The sequence below is a fragment of the Sycon ciliatum genome, chromosome 8, assembly GCF_964019385.1.
Source record: "Sycon ciliatum chromosome 8, ocSycCili1.1, whole genome shotgun sequence".
NCBI classification, from domain to species: domain Eukaryota; kingdom Metazoa; phylum Porifera; class Calcarea; order Leucosolenida; family Sycettidae; genus Sycon; species Sycon ciliatum.
The window spans coordinates 26,853,466-26,870,784 of NC_088650.1; the positions used below are offsets into that span (position 1 = coordinate 26,853,466).

The 17,319-nt window shown below is 48.9% G+C and overlaps 1 protein-coding gene across 1 annotated transcript in view; it reads right to left on the reverse strand.

The window, feature by feature from the left end:
- LOC135822532 (protein eyes shut homolog) overlaps positions 1 to 13,828 on the reverse strand; it is a 53,686-nt gene extending 39,858 nt beyond the window's left edge. The window contains exons 1-7 of the mRNA XM_065335321.1: positions 13,357 to 13,828; positions 11,132 to 11,258; positions 10,214 to 10,580; positions 8,981 to 9,090; positions 5,152 to 5,315; positions 4,849 to 4,944; positions 3,962 to 4,161 (exon numbers count right to left, since the gene is read on the reverse strand). Coding sequence (XP_065191393.1) covers positions 3,962 to 4,161; positions 4,849 to 4,944; positions 5,152 to 5,315; positions 8,981 to 9,090; positions 10,214 to 10,580; positions 11,132 to 11,258; positions 13,357 to 13,617 — 1,325 coding nt within the window. The 5' untranslated portion in view covers positions 13,618 to 13,828. The remainder of the gene's footprint in view (positions 1 to 3,961; positions 4,162 to 4,848; positions 4,945 to 5,151; positions 5,316 to 8,980; positions 9,091 to 10,213; positions 10,581 to 11,131; positions 11,259 to 13,356) is intronic.
- Between the last annotated feature and the right edge of the window lie 3,491 nt (positions 13,829 to 17,319).

Below are 17,319 nucleotides of genomic sequence, written 5' to 3' on the forward strand. Positions count from 1 at the left end.
CTCTTGGACAGCCTAGAACCTCTCTTGGACAGCCTGGAACCTCTCTGTTGTGTACTTACATATAGTTAAGGCAAATGAAAATGAATTTAGGAAGTTGATGACTATAGCCGCCAATCTTATAGGTGATACGCACTGGAGAGGCAATAGACCAATCCCGAAAAGATTGTCTGGGTTCGTGAAAGGGGGCACGCGTGCAAGCCAGCACGTGTGAAGTGCATCGTTTTGTATTCAGTTTGTGTGTGTCAGCTCATGGCGGAGGAGAGAGAGACTTTTGCTCGCCGAGCTGAAGCTAAAGGATTTGATGGAGTCCTGCCAGCAGCTAGTCAAAGGACCTTCGGTACCTTAGGCAGACCCTGACGGAGTTTGGAGGCCAGCAAGCTCTCGGTGAGGAGAGAAACATTCGCGTGGCGATGGACTCTCCGTAAAAAATGCAAGCTACCTAGCGCCGACATACTGCAACAGGCTACGATTTCAGCTAACTAACTCGATCTGCCGCTTCACAAAGTTCAACTATTTTAGTATTTACAAGTCCTGACTGTTGTAGTCTGAAGCTGGACTCTCATCGCCCACCTACAGGTAGCTTTTGGAGCTGATGGATTTCCCGACTTGGACTCCTTCCGCAAACTCTCGCAATATTACTACAGTGTATGCTGTGTTGCCGCAAGCTCGTGTCGACATGTCACCTATTGTACATGTACCGGGTCGCGGAGGAGCTTGACGACCTCCGCTGACTCCAGGTTTCCGAAATACTGCCGTCGTCTTCGTTGATGTCGCTGGTGACATTCTCCCCTTGCAGGACGTGCGCATAGTTGTCGTCTTGGGGGTAAAGACTATGTTGTCTTTCGAAATAGTTCTTCATCACGCTCGCGCGAATGATGTTTCTCATCATGAACTCGTTCCGACGGTGTGACACGGCGATGGTCTTTGGCGGGGCACTGGCTTGGCGAAAACGATATCTTCTTGTACAATATAACACTGATCGGCTGCAGATGAGTACAGTCACTTCGTGGTTGGTCCTATAGGAGGGCAGCTGCCAGGAAAGAGGCAGAACTCATCGAAGACGAAGCGCTCGCAACAAACAATAGCACTCGAAATATCTCGTAAGATTTAGGGCCTATCGCTTTGAGCCACAGCGCTCACAGCCTTGCCTACTTCATCAAAGTGAGCTCTACATGTTCGTTGACCTCTTCGCACTACACAGAAGAGCAAAACAAGGATTATGTCTTAGCATTTCAACTCCAACAGCAGACCATTACCAGTGCGAGAGAGAAAACTACAAAGGGCTTTGCTTTCTGTCGCATCGTCTCTCTTGCATGCAACTAACGAGAAAGCCGTGTACTTACCCTCGCATTCACACGCGAACTATCAAACACGTCCTGTGCCGCATGCTGATCAGGTAGTGCCATGTATGTGTTGTACAGTGTACTCTCAGTTGACATGCCCCCTTTCGAACCCAGACAATCTTTTCGGGATTGGTCTATTGAACAGCCACAACATAAGGTGCTGTGACCACTGTGCTCCGCAATGACCATTCTTAACTCCCAGGAGTTAGAGGCTGTACCCGCCTCATGAGTCATTCGATTGACGCTGGGACTGCTCGTCCTGTCTCTCTGCCTGCCCGCAAGCTGCCTTGGGCGTCTCGAGAGACAGCTCGCCGTATTGTGCCTGACATGCTCGATCAAGGGGTTATTGAAGAGTCCACTAGTCCTTGGTCAGCTCTAATAGTCCTAGTCGCCAAGAAGAACGTGTCGATGTTTTTTTGTGTCGACTATCGCCGTCTGAACGATGTCACGGTAAAGGATCCGTACTCATTGCCTCGGGTCGATGATACGTTAGATGCTCTGGGTGGAGCCCGCTACTTCTCCACGCTTGACCTTTGCTCTGCCTACCATCAGTTGCCCATGAACGTCGCTGACCGCGAGAAAACTGCTTTCTCCACGCCAGATGGCCACTATCACTTTAACGTCATGGCATTTGGAGTCTGTAATGGTCCAAGTTCCTTCCAGCTCCTCATGGGTGCTGTACTCCGTGGGTGGCAATGGCATAATAGATATCATTCCTGTTGCCCCACCAGTTGCTCGCGACTTAGGTCCATTCTTCCCCCTACACTGGTCCTTGTCCTGCTGTTCTCCTGCTTTCTTCTGCCCACACACGTACCTAGTTGCCCTCTCTTCATACTTCTCTCTGCTCTACGTTCTCACCCTATAAAAGCTGCTGCGTTCTTAGTTTCCGACAGATGAGTTTCCTACCGATCAATTCCAGATCAGTTCCCTGCATCTTGGTTTCATGCTAGATGCTACTTGTTACCTGTTCCCTCTTGCTCTATCGACTGAGCGAAGCCCGGAGTTAACATTTGGCTCCAAATAGCGGTTCTGAACCACACGACCCTGAGATTAAGAGTCTCATGCTCTACCGACTGAGCTGGATGCCTCGTCTATTGTGATGGCAATATCGTGTTCGCCAGGATCTTTCAAGAGCACCTCAGCAGTCTAAGACGGTCTGAACCCGTCAAAGTGCTTCCTTTTCTGCCCCGAAGTTGAGTCAAACTTTTTTGTTTATATTGGCCGAGACGGTCATGCCTATCAGCCTGGCTTAGTTGAGAAAGTCGGCAAATCTGGTGTCGTAGTTGTCCATTTATTAATTCCATTATATTTCGACAAAGGCGACAACGTACACATGGAGAACTTGTGTTCTAGCGTTGAGCTGCCTGAATACCTGGAGGCCAAGAAGACCGGAGTGTACGGAACAATTAGGGCGTCATGGGTGCTGTACTCCGTGGTTTGCAATGGTAGATATGCCTCGTCTATCTCGATGACATTAGCGTGTTCGCCAGGACCTGTCAAGAGCACCTCTGCCATCTCAGACAGATGTTCTCCTGACTATGCTCCACCAAGCTCCGCCTGTAGCTGTCAAAGCACTTTCTTTTCCGTCCCGAAGGTGAGTTCCTCGGCCACATTGTGTGCGACAAGGGAGTGCACACTGCTCCTGCCAAGGTCGCCGCGATTGTGTCTTGCTCTGAGCCGCAATCAAAGGCTGATGTCCCGGCGCATTCTTGGATTTCTGTGGGTGCTACTGTAGTATCCACATGCTTCTTGGAACAGCTGTGTTTCCCGGTATCCATCACGCCCAATTGCGCGCCCTACAATTCACCTACCTTTCCCTACACAGTTTTAGATGTCATTCCTGTTGTGAAATGGTTGCTCGTGTTGCGTAACTGTTGCTCGCTCCTTAGATCCATTCTTCCTCCCACACTGTTTCTAGTCCTGTTGCCCTACTGCTTTCCTTGCTCTCACCACCAGCCTATCTGCACTCTCTGGCCTATATAATCCCATGCTTCTCTTCCAGTTCTGTGTGGAATTGTGAAGTAAAGAGTTGTGAAGCCTAAGAGCTTGTATTCCTCCCAATAGTGCTGTCAGCTTGTAACACTTTCTGATAAAAGTTCAAAGTGCTTCAGACACGTGCAAGTTGGCAGACACTACACTACCACCGCTTTGTATCGGCGACTTTGCCTCCGTGTCAAAGCCCCTTGTCGCGACCACCCTTAAGCGCGAGGACCCAGCATTTTGCTGCTTCAAAGGTTACCAGCCATCAGACATTGGGTATACCGTACCTAGGCTATACATATGCAGGTGTGTTACTGTAAGTCCACAAATATTCGGCCCATTCAAATTTCGGCCTCCAGGACTAAAACCCATTTCGGCCGCATCAAAATGTTCGGCCTATACTGCTTCCGCTTGCATAATTATACTGTCACACCGAACCTTGTAAAACAAAATTTCGGCAGCAAATTTTTTTCGGCCAAACATGGCCAGGTCAAAAATAGCCGAAAATAAATATGCGTCGAATATTTGTTCACTTACAGTATTGAAGTTTCACAGTATTTTGACAACCCCCCCCCCCCCCCTCCCCCTCTCCACCACAATAGCATTTTTTTTTAATGGTTATGACGGTGTTCACTTACATGCACTGGCCGGACACGTTCACACGCTGTCGCCATCCTCTCTCGCACTCCAGCTGCGGCAGGTTAGGGTCCCGCACCGATATCAGGTAGTGCAGACCGGGAGTCAGGCCCTCCACTACGACCGGGTACACCTGTGTTGGCTGGGGTGTGATCGGACGCCCTCCGGTGATGTCGCAGTTGGCATAGCCCTCTGCGTTGACCTAGTGAGTGCAAGCATGTGTATCATAGAGACAAAGAGGGAGAGAGAGGGAGAGAGAGAGAGAGAGAGGAGAGAGAGAGAGAGAGAGAGAGAGAGAGAGAGAGAGAGAGAGAGAGAGAGAGAGAGAGAGAGAGAGACACACACACACACACACACACACACACACACACAGGGAGTACTTAGACATTACACGGCGTAGCTAAACAAACCATAGGAGATCTGAGCAAACACATCAAATCCAGAAAAAATGCTGCTGCTAACGAATCGGTTGCCACACAATTGTGACGAGTCGAGTGTGAAGCTGTGCGCATGTGAACACCCTGGCATACTTGATTTGTGTCCAACTCAGTAAACACATGGTATTGCAATGCCTTTGCCCTGGAAATATGTATCATCCGGGAGTGGTTTCATATCTATCACATGACCATACAGGACAGCCATGTTGATTCCAACTCCACTCAACCCCTGCACTATGGGTCATGTGATGTCGGCCATGTTGGCTCCACTGTTTACATGCCATGATCACGTTCTGCACAAATTTAGTCACATGACAAACTGATGTGAAACCGCTCTATATGGCAGGCTGAGAGGTGATGGTCTTGTCCAATCAATACTGACTGAAGTGCAACGCAGTCATTGTAGTGTGATGTGTGCGGCGTGCGGTGTGAAGTGCTTGTGCGCGGCGTACCTCAAATAGATGAATGTCTTGGTTGGTGATGGCCGAGGCATTGTTCTGCGACACAAGCAGGACCACGTTGGCTTCGTAGCGAAGGACGACTGGGTTCTACATCAACAAAAACAGGACAACAATGATATGTCAGATAAAATAGTGAGCACAATAGTCTCACTCATAAAGCTGTTCCAGGTCTCCCGTAAAGCTTGCACATTACTTGAAGCGAGTGTCTCAAACAGGCTGACGAAGAGACTGCTGCTTGATAAGTAGTAACTCATGTCATATCAGATGGTAACAGAACAAAACGGTGAGTTGTACCTGTTCAGGACTGTTGGGACAGAGTTGTATGTCCTGACAGACATTCTCCAATCCCCACGTGGTGCTGACCACTCCGGTCGGGCATGTGCGATCGGGCGGGCACGTCGTGTTGCCAAAGTAACGCACTGTGCGGCACGTGAGCAGCCGAGTCTCGCAGTATTGGCCTGAGTGAGCAGGAACACAACACACATCGCACATACATGTAGAATGAACGGATGGAGGAGAGCTTCTAAGCAAAAAATACCAAAGTCCTTGGAAAGCTCTCTGGCCAAGTAATGATTAGGAAGGTTAGCAAGGAAAAGAATGAATAGAGACTTAGAGCAAAGAAGGGTACGAGAATCAGCAAGTCTTCTGGAGAAGCAACTTCATAAACAGAACTGGACGGCCTTCAAGTATAAATGTTCTGAAGAGTAAGTCTAGGGTGGTATTTCCAGCTCTCGAGATACAGTGTAACCTGTGTATGGCAGCCCCCCTCCCCCCCCCCCCCCCACCTCTACCCCTACTATCACCCCCTCAAAATGGTTATAAGGGCGCGACAAATCATTGCGCGAAATCACGCGACACCTGCACATTTTCGATCTGCGGGATGAAGATGAAGACGCCCATGCATTTGGTATCAGGGAGTAGTAAGATACTGGTATATCACTACTCCATGCCTCAAATCGTACTGTCAAGGGCATACGGGGGAGTGTAGCATGCCATCGCTTACACTTTCCAGCTCTGGGTCGCCCTGCCTACCATTGGACGAGATTTCAGCGTCGCAGCTTGCGCAATGGCTTTGTACTTTTGGAATGGCCACTCGACGTACTCAGCACACATTTTCTATTGCATGCATGCACAATATGTTCAAATTTCGTATTTTTGGTGACTTTACCACCGTCATGGAGGCTGGTCGGTGAGGAGCAGGTAGCCATCGCTTGTGGAATCAAACACAGGGTTCCACTGTGTGGCTGATTCTGCAAGAGCCAGGTTCATACGAGCCCGGAACATTCACTTTGTGTTTTGCCATCAAAGTAAGTCACTTTCCTTGTTTTCAGTGTTTTTTTTACGTTCAACGTTTCTGAGATTTTTTGAATTATTGACTTTTCATTCTTTCATACTTTATTTCTTCATGTTCACTGCCTCGCTTGCCGTCTGATCTGGAGAATGTGATGGAGGTGACTGTTGGTTACTGCCTGGTATAACGGTTGTCGTGCTGTTGCTGTATTTCCGTTCTGCTCGCGACGTTGCAGATCACAAACAATTTGAAATCACATGAATTGTACTTACCGTCGTGCGTGCGGTATTAGGAAACGCTGTGTAGATCGGATCGTCACAATGTATCTATATGTGTGTCTGGTCATCCTGTGCCACGCAAGAACTCCAACCAGACGCATTCGTCCTCAGCCCAGTTGATCGATTGTTCACTTTCCTCGAAGAACGATCGATCAAAAAAATCGAGGACTCTTTGCAAAAAAACGGCTGATTAAATGAAGAAAAAAGGGTGCTCAGAATGAGTTTCGAGTACACAACCATGGTCCCAGCAGTTTATGTGGATGTCGCTCATAGATGCGCGATTTCGCGCAATGGGACGGGTGCTATGATCCACTGGTAAGTACCATAGTTTCTGGAGTACAAGCCGTACCCAGATTTTTTTGTCATGAAAGACAGACATCTACCCTATTTACCACCATCCATTTGTCAATCTTAGTAAAAGCCGCACTAAGACTTTTTTGGGTGAAATACTGGTGTTTAAAGTGCGGCTTAACCCTTTAAGAGCCGCCCCATACTTGAATGCGTCGTAAACGACGCATTCAAATGCAAAACTTCAAAAGATCGTAACTCAGTCCAATCTCGCTCAAATCCATCGATCGAAATATCCAGGGCGAAGAGAAAACTCTCACCTGTCGGGAGAAACAATCCGCGAAGCGCTGCGAGCAACGGTTCCCGAGATAAATCACTCGTAAGTTGAGCCGCGATCGCGGCAATTTCAAAAGCGTGCAGTGCAACTTTAGTATTGAGATTTTTGAGACTTTTCGTCACGCTGGTTTACTCGAATTTGCACGGGTTTCACTGTTGATATTGTCAAGAGTACACAGCAAAAAATTGGAACTCCACGATCGAGTAGAATGAAATATCTGGAGCGGGACGCAATTGGACGCATTTGGGGCATTTTTCGTACTGTCGCTGCAATCTAGCGCTAGATAGACGGTGTGCTGGCTATCATGATCGACCTCATTTTCTTCCTCTCGCAGAGACCGTTCCAGGAAGCCCTAGATTGTGAGGATTGACTGAGTAGAACTGAAGCTATGATCATGCCGAGGAACACGAAAAAATGCAGATTTTTGAACATTTCCTGTGGCTCTTAACCCTTTGCCGGTCTAACTCAATGTATGTGAGGGGTGGTCACGCAAATACATGTACATACTACCAGCAATAACTCAAGAACCATGTGATGTAGGTAAGGGTAAACCATATATTTTCAAAATCTGTATGCCTGAACGCGTCCAGAAAATTCAAATATGACTAGGTCCAAGCAAGGATAGGGCCCATGGTAGCCCTTCAAGTTGAGAGAAAATACCATTGCGAATGAAATACACGAATATCACAGCACGAAGGGCATACCAAGTTCGTGATGGAGCTGAAGTCGTACGATAAACAATCAGGTAAGGGCTACGTCTTTACAAGAAATGTAGGCTCTCTACAATACCGCCATTGAACACCAACACCTCGCCATCGGCGATACGCCAGCAGCAGCAATTCCCATTCCACGACATCGCAGCTTCGGTTTGTTCATCTCAGCGCTGCTCGCGTCAGATTCACTCTCGCTCAGATGAGCACTCAGGCGCGAGCTTACGCATGCCGTGATTCTCACGGCCAGGCGAATCAGCTGATCACACCTGACGAGTCCTTGTGACAGTCGCTGTCGCCGTGTCGGCAGCAAGAAGGCTTCCTCTCTGTTTGGAGAATTTTGTTTCTTCATTCGTGGACGATATATTTTTGAACTAGCAGGACTCAACGGAGCTTTTTTTCTCAACACACTACACTGCAAAACCTCCCGGGAGATCCAGGCTGGACTGGTGGTGTTACTGCTCTCAGAACGCTTGTCAAACACGGCCCCAAGAGATGCACTCGCATTCTCTAAATGCACGGATGGCGGATGGTCGTCTTTTCCAATTTCAACAAACTTCAGTCGATCGATACGGCAAAAATTTGTATGGTAAGCATGGTTGTTTTGTACATCGTCAGAAAGCCTTGGACCTCAGCTACGCATAGAGCGCCATTTTAGCTGTCTCCTAGCAACAAGACCCCAAAAAAATGAGGGCCAAACGTACCGATACTATAGTATCGGTTCGCTTATGGTAGACCGGTAAAAGGTTAAAGGGTTAAACTCCGGAAAATAGGACATTAGCACCACTGACCTGGACATTAGCACCACTGACCTGGGCATTAGCACCACTGACCTGGGCATTAGCACCACTGACCTGGGCATTAGCACCACTGACCTGGGCATTAGCACCACTGACCTGGGCATTAGCACCACTGACCTGGGCATTAGCACCACTGACCTGGGCATTAGCACCACTGACCTGGGCATTAGCACCACTGACCTGGGCATTAGCACCACTGACCTGGGCATTAGCACCACTGACCTGGGCATTAGCACCACTGACCTGGGCATTAGCACCACTGACCTGGGCATTAGCACCACTGACCTGGGCATTAGCACCACTGACCTGGGCATTAGCACCACTGCACCACTGACCTGGGCATTAGCACCACTGACCTGGGCATTAGCACCACTGACCTGGGCATTAGCACCACTGACCTGGGCATAAGAACCACTGACCTGTGAAATCGAGAGGGCACTGGCAGGCCGGGCCGTTCACTCCGACATAACACGTTCCTCCGTTCTGACAGGCTGTGAAACCTAAACATGGATCGATTGCCGTCTCGCAGCTGAAAGTGATTGTGAGGAGAAAAATAACGCACGTGCGCGATAGGCAGCAGGCAAATGAGATAGAGTCACACCCACACCCACACACATACACACACACACAAACACAAATACCCATACCCACACCCACACCCACACCCACATACACCCACACTAGAATTAGCGGTAATACGGGGGGGGGGGGGTTCTAGACCAAAGTTGACCCTGGAGGTGACCTTTCAAGTGGTTTTGAAGTGGTTTTGATTGCATTTCGTAAGTCGTAAAGTGGCTCTTCTAACCCTCCCTAATCCTGACCTTAACCGTTCCCCTAACCCTGACCCTAACACTAGTCCTGACCTTACCCGTACCCCTAACCTTGACCCTACCCATGGTATTCGTTCGCTCGACGCTCGCCAGGCCGCCATCCGCGACTTTCCAAAACCAGATAGTATCCGCAAGCTCCGTAAATTCATCGGTTTCGTAACCTATCACCGCTTCCAGGCCCATCTCGCTGCTAAACTCGCAGCTCTGCATTCCATGTATGTAGCGTCTTTTCACCTCTAGTAGATTATGTACAATGACGTAACACCGACAGTCAGTCCGTTGACTAGAACTACAGTGTATACCGGCCTGCACCTCTTGAGCCTAAACGCATGACCTTAGCATATACCACGCACTAACCCTAACCCTAACGCATGACCTTAGCATATACCACGCACTAACCGTGACCCTAAACCTAAGTAACTGGGCCCTAACCCTAACCCTAACCCTGACCCTGACCCTGACCCTGACCCTGACCCTAACCCTAACCCTAACCCTAACCCTAACCCTAACCCTAACCCTAACCCTAACCCTAACCCTGACCCTGACCCTAACCCTAACCCTAACCCTGACCCTATCCCTAACCCTGACACTATCCCTAGTAAACAGAAAGGACCAACAAGTTACGAGTTATGACCAACAGTCCACCAAGGTAACGAGATCTTATACAGTCAGATAGTGCAACAACATGGCACAGACTGACAAGGATATTGAGACATTCGACGGTGTCAGGTCGTCGAATGTCGAATGTCTCAATATCCTTGTCAGTTTTGTTTGCTCAAAGCCTGAAACCTTACATTGGTCCAGTGTAAGTTGAAACCTTACATTGGTCCAGTGTAAGTTGGCGGACAATCGCACGTGAAGGAGCAGTTGCCGTCCTGGCACTGTCCAGAGTTCAGGCACGGCGACTGGCCGAGAATATCCGCGTAGCATTCGTTGATTTCCTCGCACTGTTCACCCGTGTAACCCACGGGGCACTCGCAGTTGACAGAGCCTGCGCCGACAACGCACGGTGCCCTCCCCGAGCACACCGGTCCCCCAGCGCTGGTCCTGCAGCGCGTGGTCAGCGTGACGTTGATGCGCTGGCCAAAGCGGCACTCCGACTGCAGCGTGTTGCGGTTGGCGGAGGCGACCAGGTAGTTGGGGCCGGCCGACAGGTACTGATCGATGCGCACGGATGGAGCAAGCAGGTCTAAAGAACAGGCAAGCAGAACAAGCGTTTACTCCGATTTTACTACAATAATGTTGTGACGAGCACTGAACGCTGACGTGACACTGTACGGATGCATTCCGTTTAAGGTAGCCTGTGAGAGTCAACCAGTCAGTTTGCATTAACACATCTGTAGAAACACCGCCACCCTCAAAAGTTCACGTGCAGTTCCTGATGCCGTACTGGTGGACAGATCTGATGCACACAAAACCATTCGCCTCATCCATGGTATGCTGCCCTCACGTCATGTGGGCTACAGCATGCACGCGCCGCCCACAGAACGTTTCAATGATAACATTGTCATGATGATAATGGAATCATCGTGACATTGTCATCATGACATCATGTGAATGTGACATTGTCATCATGACATCATGGGAATGTGACAGTGTCATCATGACATCATGGGAATGTGACAGTGTCAACATGACATCATGTGAATGTGACATTGTCATGATGACAGCATGAAACGTGCACTGTGACTCTGTGACTCATGATGTCATAATAATGACCGTCATGACGTCATCACCTACCTTGATCCACAATGAACTGTGCCCCGGTTACATTACAGCTTAGCCAGGCCTCTGCACTGGAAACCAGGAAGATATCCAGCATACCGCCAGTCTGGAAGCTGATAGATGCATCGCCAACTACTTCAACCTGCAAGACAACAACAACAACAGCAGCAGCAGCAACAGCAACAGCAACAGCAGCAGCAGCAGCAGCAGCAGCAGCAACAGCAGCAGCAGCAACAACAACAACAACAGCAACAGCAACAGCAACAGCAACAGCAACAGCAACAGCAACAGCAACAACAACAACATGAAATACACTGTGTACAAACATAAAATACACTGCGTCCCAACACTAAGCAAAACCAATGTGCCGGGGGCATAACAAGCTTTAAATGACCTGGCTGCTTTCAGGGTATACTTGCGAAGTGTGTCCCCGTACACCCCGCCATTGAGTGAAGATACTCGGAGAGCGCACAACACAAGTTAAATTCTTTGTAAGGCTATCCTTCTTTAATCATGGCCAGTTCCGTAGAGTTCTCAGCAGCGTTAGAAGAAAGAATGAAATAAGTATCAGCAAATCAGCAGTGAAGGTAGCATTTGGGGTCTGTAATCCAGTGTGTCACGCGATGCCAGGTGTGAATAGAACCAACCAAGGCTGAGCAGCGAGAGTCTCACCAGTTCCGAGGAGGTTTAGCAGGACTCCTAAAAAAAACCCTGCCAGTTGGTATCTCTTGCACATAATAATATTGCCAGGTACTATTATAGTGAGGATAACAGCTACTGTACGAGCACTTCTTCATTGCCACATTTCACGGGCCGAAAAAGTCCAAGGCCAGGGCGTTAGAGTTTCGGCCAGATTTTACAAATTTTGGACGGCAAAAGGTCTGGAAAAGCAGATTAAGCATACTATAGCCCTATTTCCTCGATCCTATCTTCTCAAAATCCAGGATAGGATAACAGAATCGCCTGGTGATTGAAAACCTGGATTTTGGATCTGCTTCTCTATACATCGTTTACCAGTTCCTATTTCGTAAAACCTGGCCAAACTCTCTATCTTTTGGCTATTCCGGCATCCAAAGTGGCAAGGAAGAGTTGCACAAGTCACTATAATCATGGTCACTATATACTACTCTATGGAGGTCATGCACATTTTCACAATATCTACCACTAGTCGTGCAATACACCACAATGACGTTAGGGTGTAAGTTTTGCAAGAATGAACTGATTGTAGTCATGCACTGATACTTTCATGCGTTAGGCGGAGGGCAGAGAGTTGTTATTTTACCACCCTGAACTGTGTGTTGCCAGGGTGGTGTTATCATGAGCACACTGCACTTCCAAGTTCAAGGATGGACCCCTCTCACAGATCAGTTAGTTGATCAAGTAAACTAACTTGCATTGGTCCCAAATGTTCCCCAGCCAGTTGTAGGGAACCAGGATACTTCCCAAAACACATCCTCATTCCCTGGCTGTGTGTGTTCATTTTTGTGCAGTATTGCTATCAACTAATTACTTGAAAAGTACACTAACTGAATACACTGAAGTGATGCTAACACATGTACAGCGAGGGATTAGGACATGTACAGCGAGGGATTAGGACATGAGCCGAGGATTGAGGTGTGTGCCTTTGCGCACAACCCGTTAGCGTAGGCGGCTCGCGGAATATCAATGCACTGTGCCACAATCGTCTTCTCCTCATGGCGTCGCTCTGCTGTTAGATCTACATGAATCCTTGCGTGTCGTTCTTACACCTATATCTCTCTGTTATCGATGACCCGCACAGTTGGACAGCACTAGGCGATCTCCTTCCGTTGTTCTATAACCAACGTAACGTCGTTTTCTCCACACCCGCTCACTTCGTTTGCTCATGTACAAGTGCAATATACAAGACGCTACTAGCACTTCGATGATGATCCTTAGGATTCCGATTATTTCCGAACCACAACAACTGGAGTTGATAGTCTGTCTAGACCGTTGTGCTTGTAGGTCGAAGACGATGGCGATAAAGGTATGACAGTGATCTCTGTGGAAAACGTTCAACAGATTGCTGATGAAGAGCCTGAAGCGGGTGTCCCCTTTCTAAACGTGATACACTTGACAGGATTTTTGTCTCCAAGGAGACTTTTGTCGAATGATCTCTCGCTGCGTTGTCGCTGTCGTTGGCGATCGGCCTTTCAAAGAAGAAAACAAAACTCAAAAGGGACATATTTCAACATTGCGACCGCGAGGCACACATGTCTTACCATTGTTCCGATTTCCACCTCTAAGGGAGTGAGCTGCGCCACAGTGCCGCAAAGGTCCAGGGAAGCACAGCGGCCCTGAATGCCGAACGTAATCAGTATCGAGTCAGGTAGCGTGCAGTTGTAGCCGGTCGGACATGTCGTGTTAGCAGCCGCCTCAGGATCAGCGCAGGATACCAAGGCGCCGTTCGCTTGACACCCGCTAAAGGTTAGCGTCAGGACGAAGAGAAGGCCGGCAAGCGCTTCTTGAAGCGCACCTGCCATGTTGTTTGCGATGGTGGTGTCTTCTTCGCCAGCTTTCCACCACAGGAGTTCGTGAAACAAAACGTTTCCCAAATGTGCCAAGTTCCAACGTTCTCCGCCCAACAAATGTTGGGATTTGAGAGTGAAGTGTGGAGCACTTCTCCTCTAACTCGGTCTTCTCTCGATCTCCACGAGGGTCTGAAACTGGAACTACGTGCAGAAGTGGCAAGTCATAGCCGGCGCACACTTGCGGAAATGCTGTGTGTACGGAACAGTGGCTGAGGCAGTCATCGCCTGTTAGTTGCAATGCGAAGAATGATTGATTCATTTTTGCTTGAAGTTGAACTCTTGAACACTGGAATTCGAAAGCACTCAATGAAGATGTTTCCCAGGTCTGGCTGGCCAGGCTAGGCAAGAGACTGCGCGATAGACGACTGCGCTGAAACTAAAGTTACTTTCAAGAGACCTCTTGAGCGTTTGAAAAGCAAGAATCAAGAAGTCATCATCGAATGGCTTCTGTGCACACTGGCCGTTTGCTCTGTCATCATTGGGGGGTCATCACCACACGGCCGGAACTCCTCAGCAGCAGCAACTACGGACCAGGGAGTCGACGACGACTCCCTGGTTCGGACGGTAGCTAGCTAGCTCTATCCTCGGCTCTAGTCTCTACTGCCAGTACTGGCTGAGTACTGCACTCTCTAGATCTACATGTACTGAGTCGCTGACTCTCGATCTGCGGACCGAACTGTTTATAGTCCTTTGTAGTCCGGGAGCTGAAATCTGTAGGATGCTTTTTATTTTCGGGGTATGCCACTTCAGAGGGAGGACTTGAAACTTCGCACAGAGGTAGGTAAGGGTCTCTAGAGGACGATTTGAGAACTTGGCCGTCCCGAAGCTGTGCACCAATGCCTGTGCAAGGAGGTTTGTTCGCTCGTCGAACACTATTTCGTTGCCGTGATTTCACAGTTTTTGCGCCATTCAGCGCTTGAAAAATGGGGAAAATCAGCGGGTTTCGCTGACGTAACCAGACATTTTCATGCGAATGGCTCAATTTTGCTAGATTGTCAAGAGAAACACAAAGAAACACGAAGCGAAACGCAAAGTCACACCGTCGATGAAGTATTTTTCATTCTGTTTGTATAATTGTGTCGTTCTGAGTTCTGAAGTAACATACAGTAGCTGGTTCGTCGGAGGAGGACATGACTGGTGTTCCTGAGATTGTCGTGCGTAACGGCTAAATGACTTGCCACTTGACCCTGATGTCGACAGGCAGGTCTCGTAGGAACTGTCCGTCTCCATCGAGGTGACTCTGGATTGTTTTTACCAATAGTGTTTTGTAGATTGATCCTCACTACAAACAAGAGTACTCCTGCTACAAACGATTTCCTGCTAGTCAATGAGCGGACTGACAACGTGTGTTAAAGGTGGTAAGGTACACACCATGGCAGCTGCCTTGAACGGAATCTTTGATTATACCAGTGAACGTAGAAATGCATGACTTATCTTGAATAACGTCTTTTTGAATCATTGTTTTGTTGAAGTTTCGGATGCTGCACAATGACATGCGCGTACGTGGAAGCATTCACATTGTAGAAGATCATGGGATGATTATTTCCCTACTTCATTCAGTCCTTTGTGTGGTAAATTGAGTAGTAGTAGACGTAGTATATTTTAGGAATTTCCGCAAACGCAATCAGTAAATGTGGCGGTAACATGTAGAATATAATCATGTTAAAACTACAGCTACGGTGCATCATATTTATGTGAACAAAGGCTGAATGCAGATATGTAAACAGTGTCATGGACGCGATATGCATCGGCACCACCGCATACATCCAGGCAAGACGATGTAGCGCAATATCTGTGTTGAACGGTTTTTGATCCCTTCATCATGGAGAACAGTATCCATTCTTCATCCGGTTTGCGATCCTCTGCTCTGTGCTGCCAACGACGTCCACTTGTTGCTCACATGTGTAGTGCTGCTGAGCGGGTTGCCACATTCGGACATGCATCGGCGAGTACCGTAAAAGCCCGTAATAAGGCCCTGGGCGGAAGCGTTAGTGACGGTCCAGAACATGGGCGCTAATGATTGGGTTGTCACATTCGGACATGCAACAGCAAGTATAGTACAGGGTTGGGGTGACCCGTTGCACTAGAAGCATCCAGTGCTGTAACCTTTGCGATGTTTGCAGCTATGCCGAGCAGTTATCTCCTGGGTTCCGACTGCTGCTCCGTGGAGATGATAGTAGGGCACTAGACAGCGGCTTTGTAAATTGCCATTCTGGAATGCTACCTCAGAGCAGCCGATGATGGTGACGTTCTTGCACAGCATGTTGTTGGTACCACAATCACAGCAAGTTCACTGGTGATGATTAACTTCTGGCCGCGTGTTGCATGTTTCTGAGATTCGTAGATAATGACGCGCGCGTGCATGAGTGTGTGTGTTTATATGTATGTATGCGTGTGAGCATCTGCATGTGCGCATCCACGTGTGTGTGTGCGCGCGCGCGCGCGTGTGTCGTGCACATGTACACGTGTATGCGCGTGTGTGTGTGAGCATTTGCATGTGCGCATCCACCTGTGTGTGCGCGCGCGCGTGTGTCGTGCACATGTGCATGTGTATGCGTGTATGTGTGTGTGTGAGCATTTGCATGTGCGCATCCACCTGTGTGTATGTGCGTGCAAGCGCGCACGCGTGTGTGTGCGTGCACATGTACACGTGTATGCGTGTGTGTGTGAGCATTTGCATGTGCGCATCCACCTGTGTGTATGTGCGCACGCGTGTGTGATGAATGCGCGCATGTTCGCACACATGTATGTGTGTGTGTGTGTGTGCGCACGCGCGCGAACAGAGAGTCACATGTGTGTGTGTGTGTGTGTGCACTCATGCACACTCGCATACATGTGAGTACACGCTTGCAAGCGTGTGTGCGTGCGCGCGTGTACACAAGCTCGCTCACATGCACGTGCGCGCATCCACCTGTGTGTGTGCGCGCGCGTGTGTCGTGCACATGTACATGTGTGTGTGTGAGCATTTGCATGTGCGCATCCACCTGTGTGTATGTGCGTGCAAGCGCGCACGCGTGTGTGTGTGCGTGCACATGTACACGTGTATGCGTGTGAGCATTGGCATGTGCGCATCCACCTGTGTGTATGTGCGCACGCGTGTGTGATGAATGCGCGCATGTCGCACACATGTATGTGTGTGTGTGTGCGAACAGAGAGTCACATGTGTGTGTGTGTGTGTGTGTGTGTGTGTGTGTGTGCGTGTGTGTGCACTCATGCACACTCGCACACATGTGAGTACACGCTTGCAAGCGTGTGTGGGCGTGCGCGCGTGTACACATGCACGTGCGCGCATGTATGTTCTATCTTGTTATGTTGCCTATCCCATGCTCTCCTTTGGTGCTGCCACGTAGACGTCTGTCGTAGTTCCTGTCAGAAGTGCATGCGGAACTGGCAGTGATTGTCATTCTACCTTTGTTTCAAACAACGTCTCGTTTTCGAGTTACATGATCTCTCACAGGATCCACAAAGTATTTTGTGCAAAAGCAGCTAGGCTCACCTGAACCAGTGAAGAACGAGTACCGGAACAAACAAGCTGGCAAACTGCAACGGAGTTGACACCACCAGCAGATATATACTAAATAGGCCAGGCAGAGTACCGACATGGGTGATGATGATCTTGCACGTCCGGTGACTGGTGCATACGGCTGTGGCACT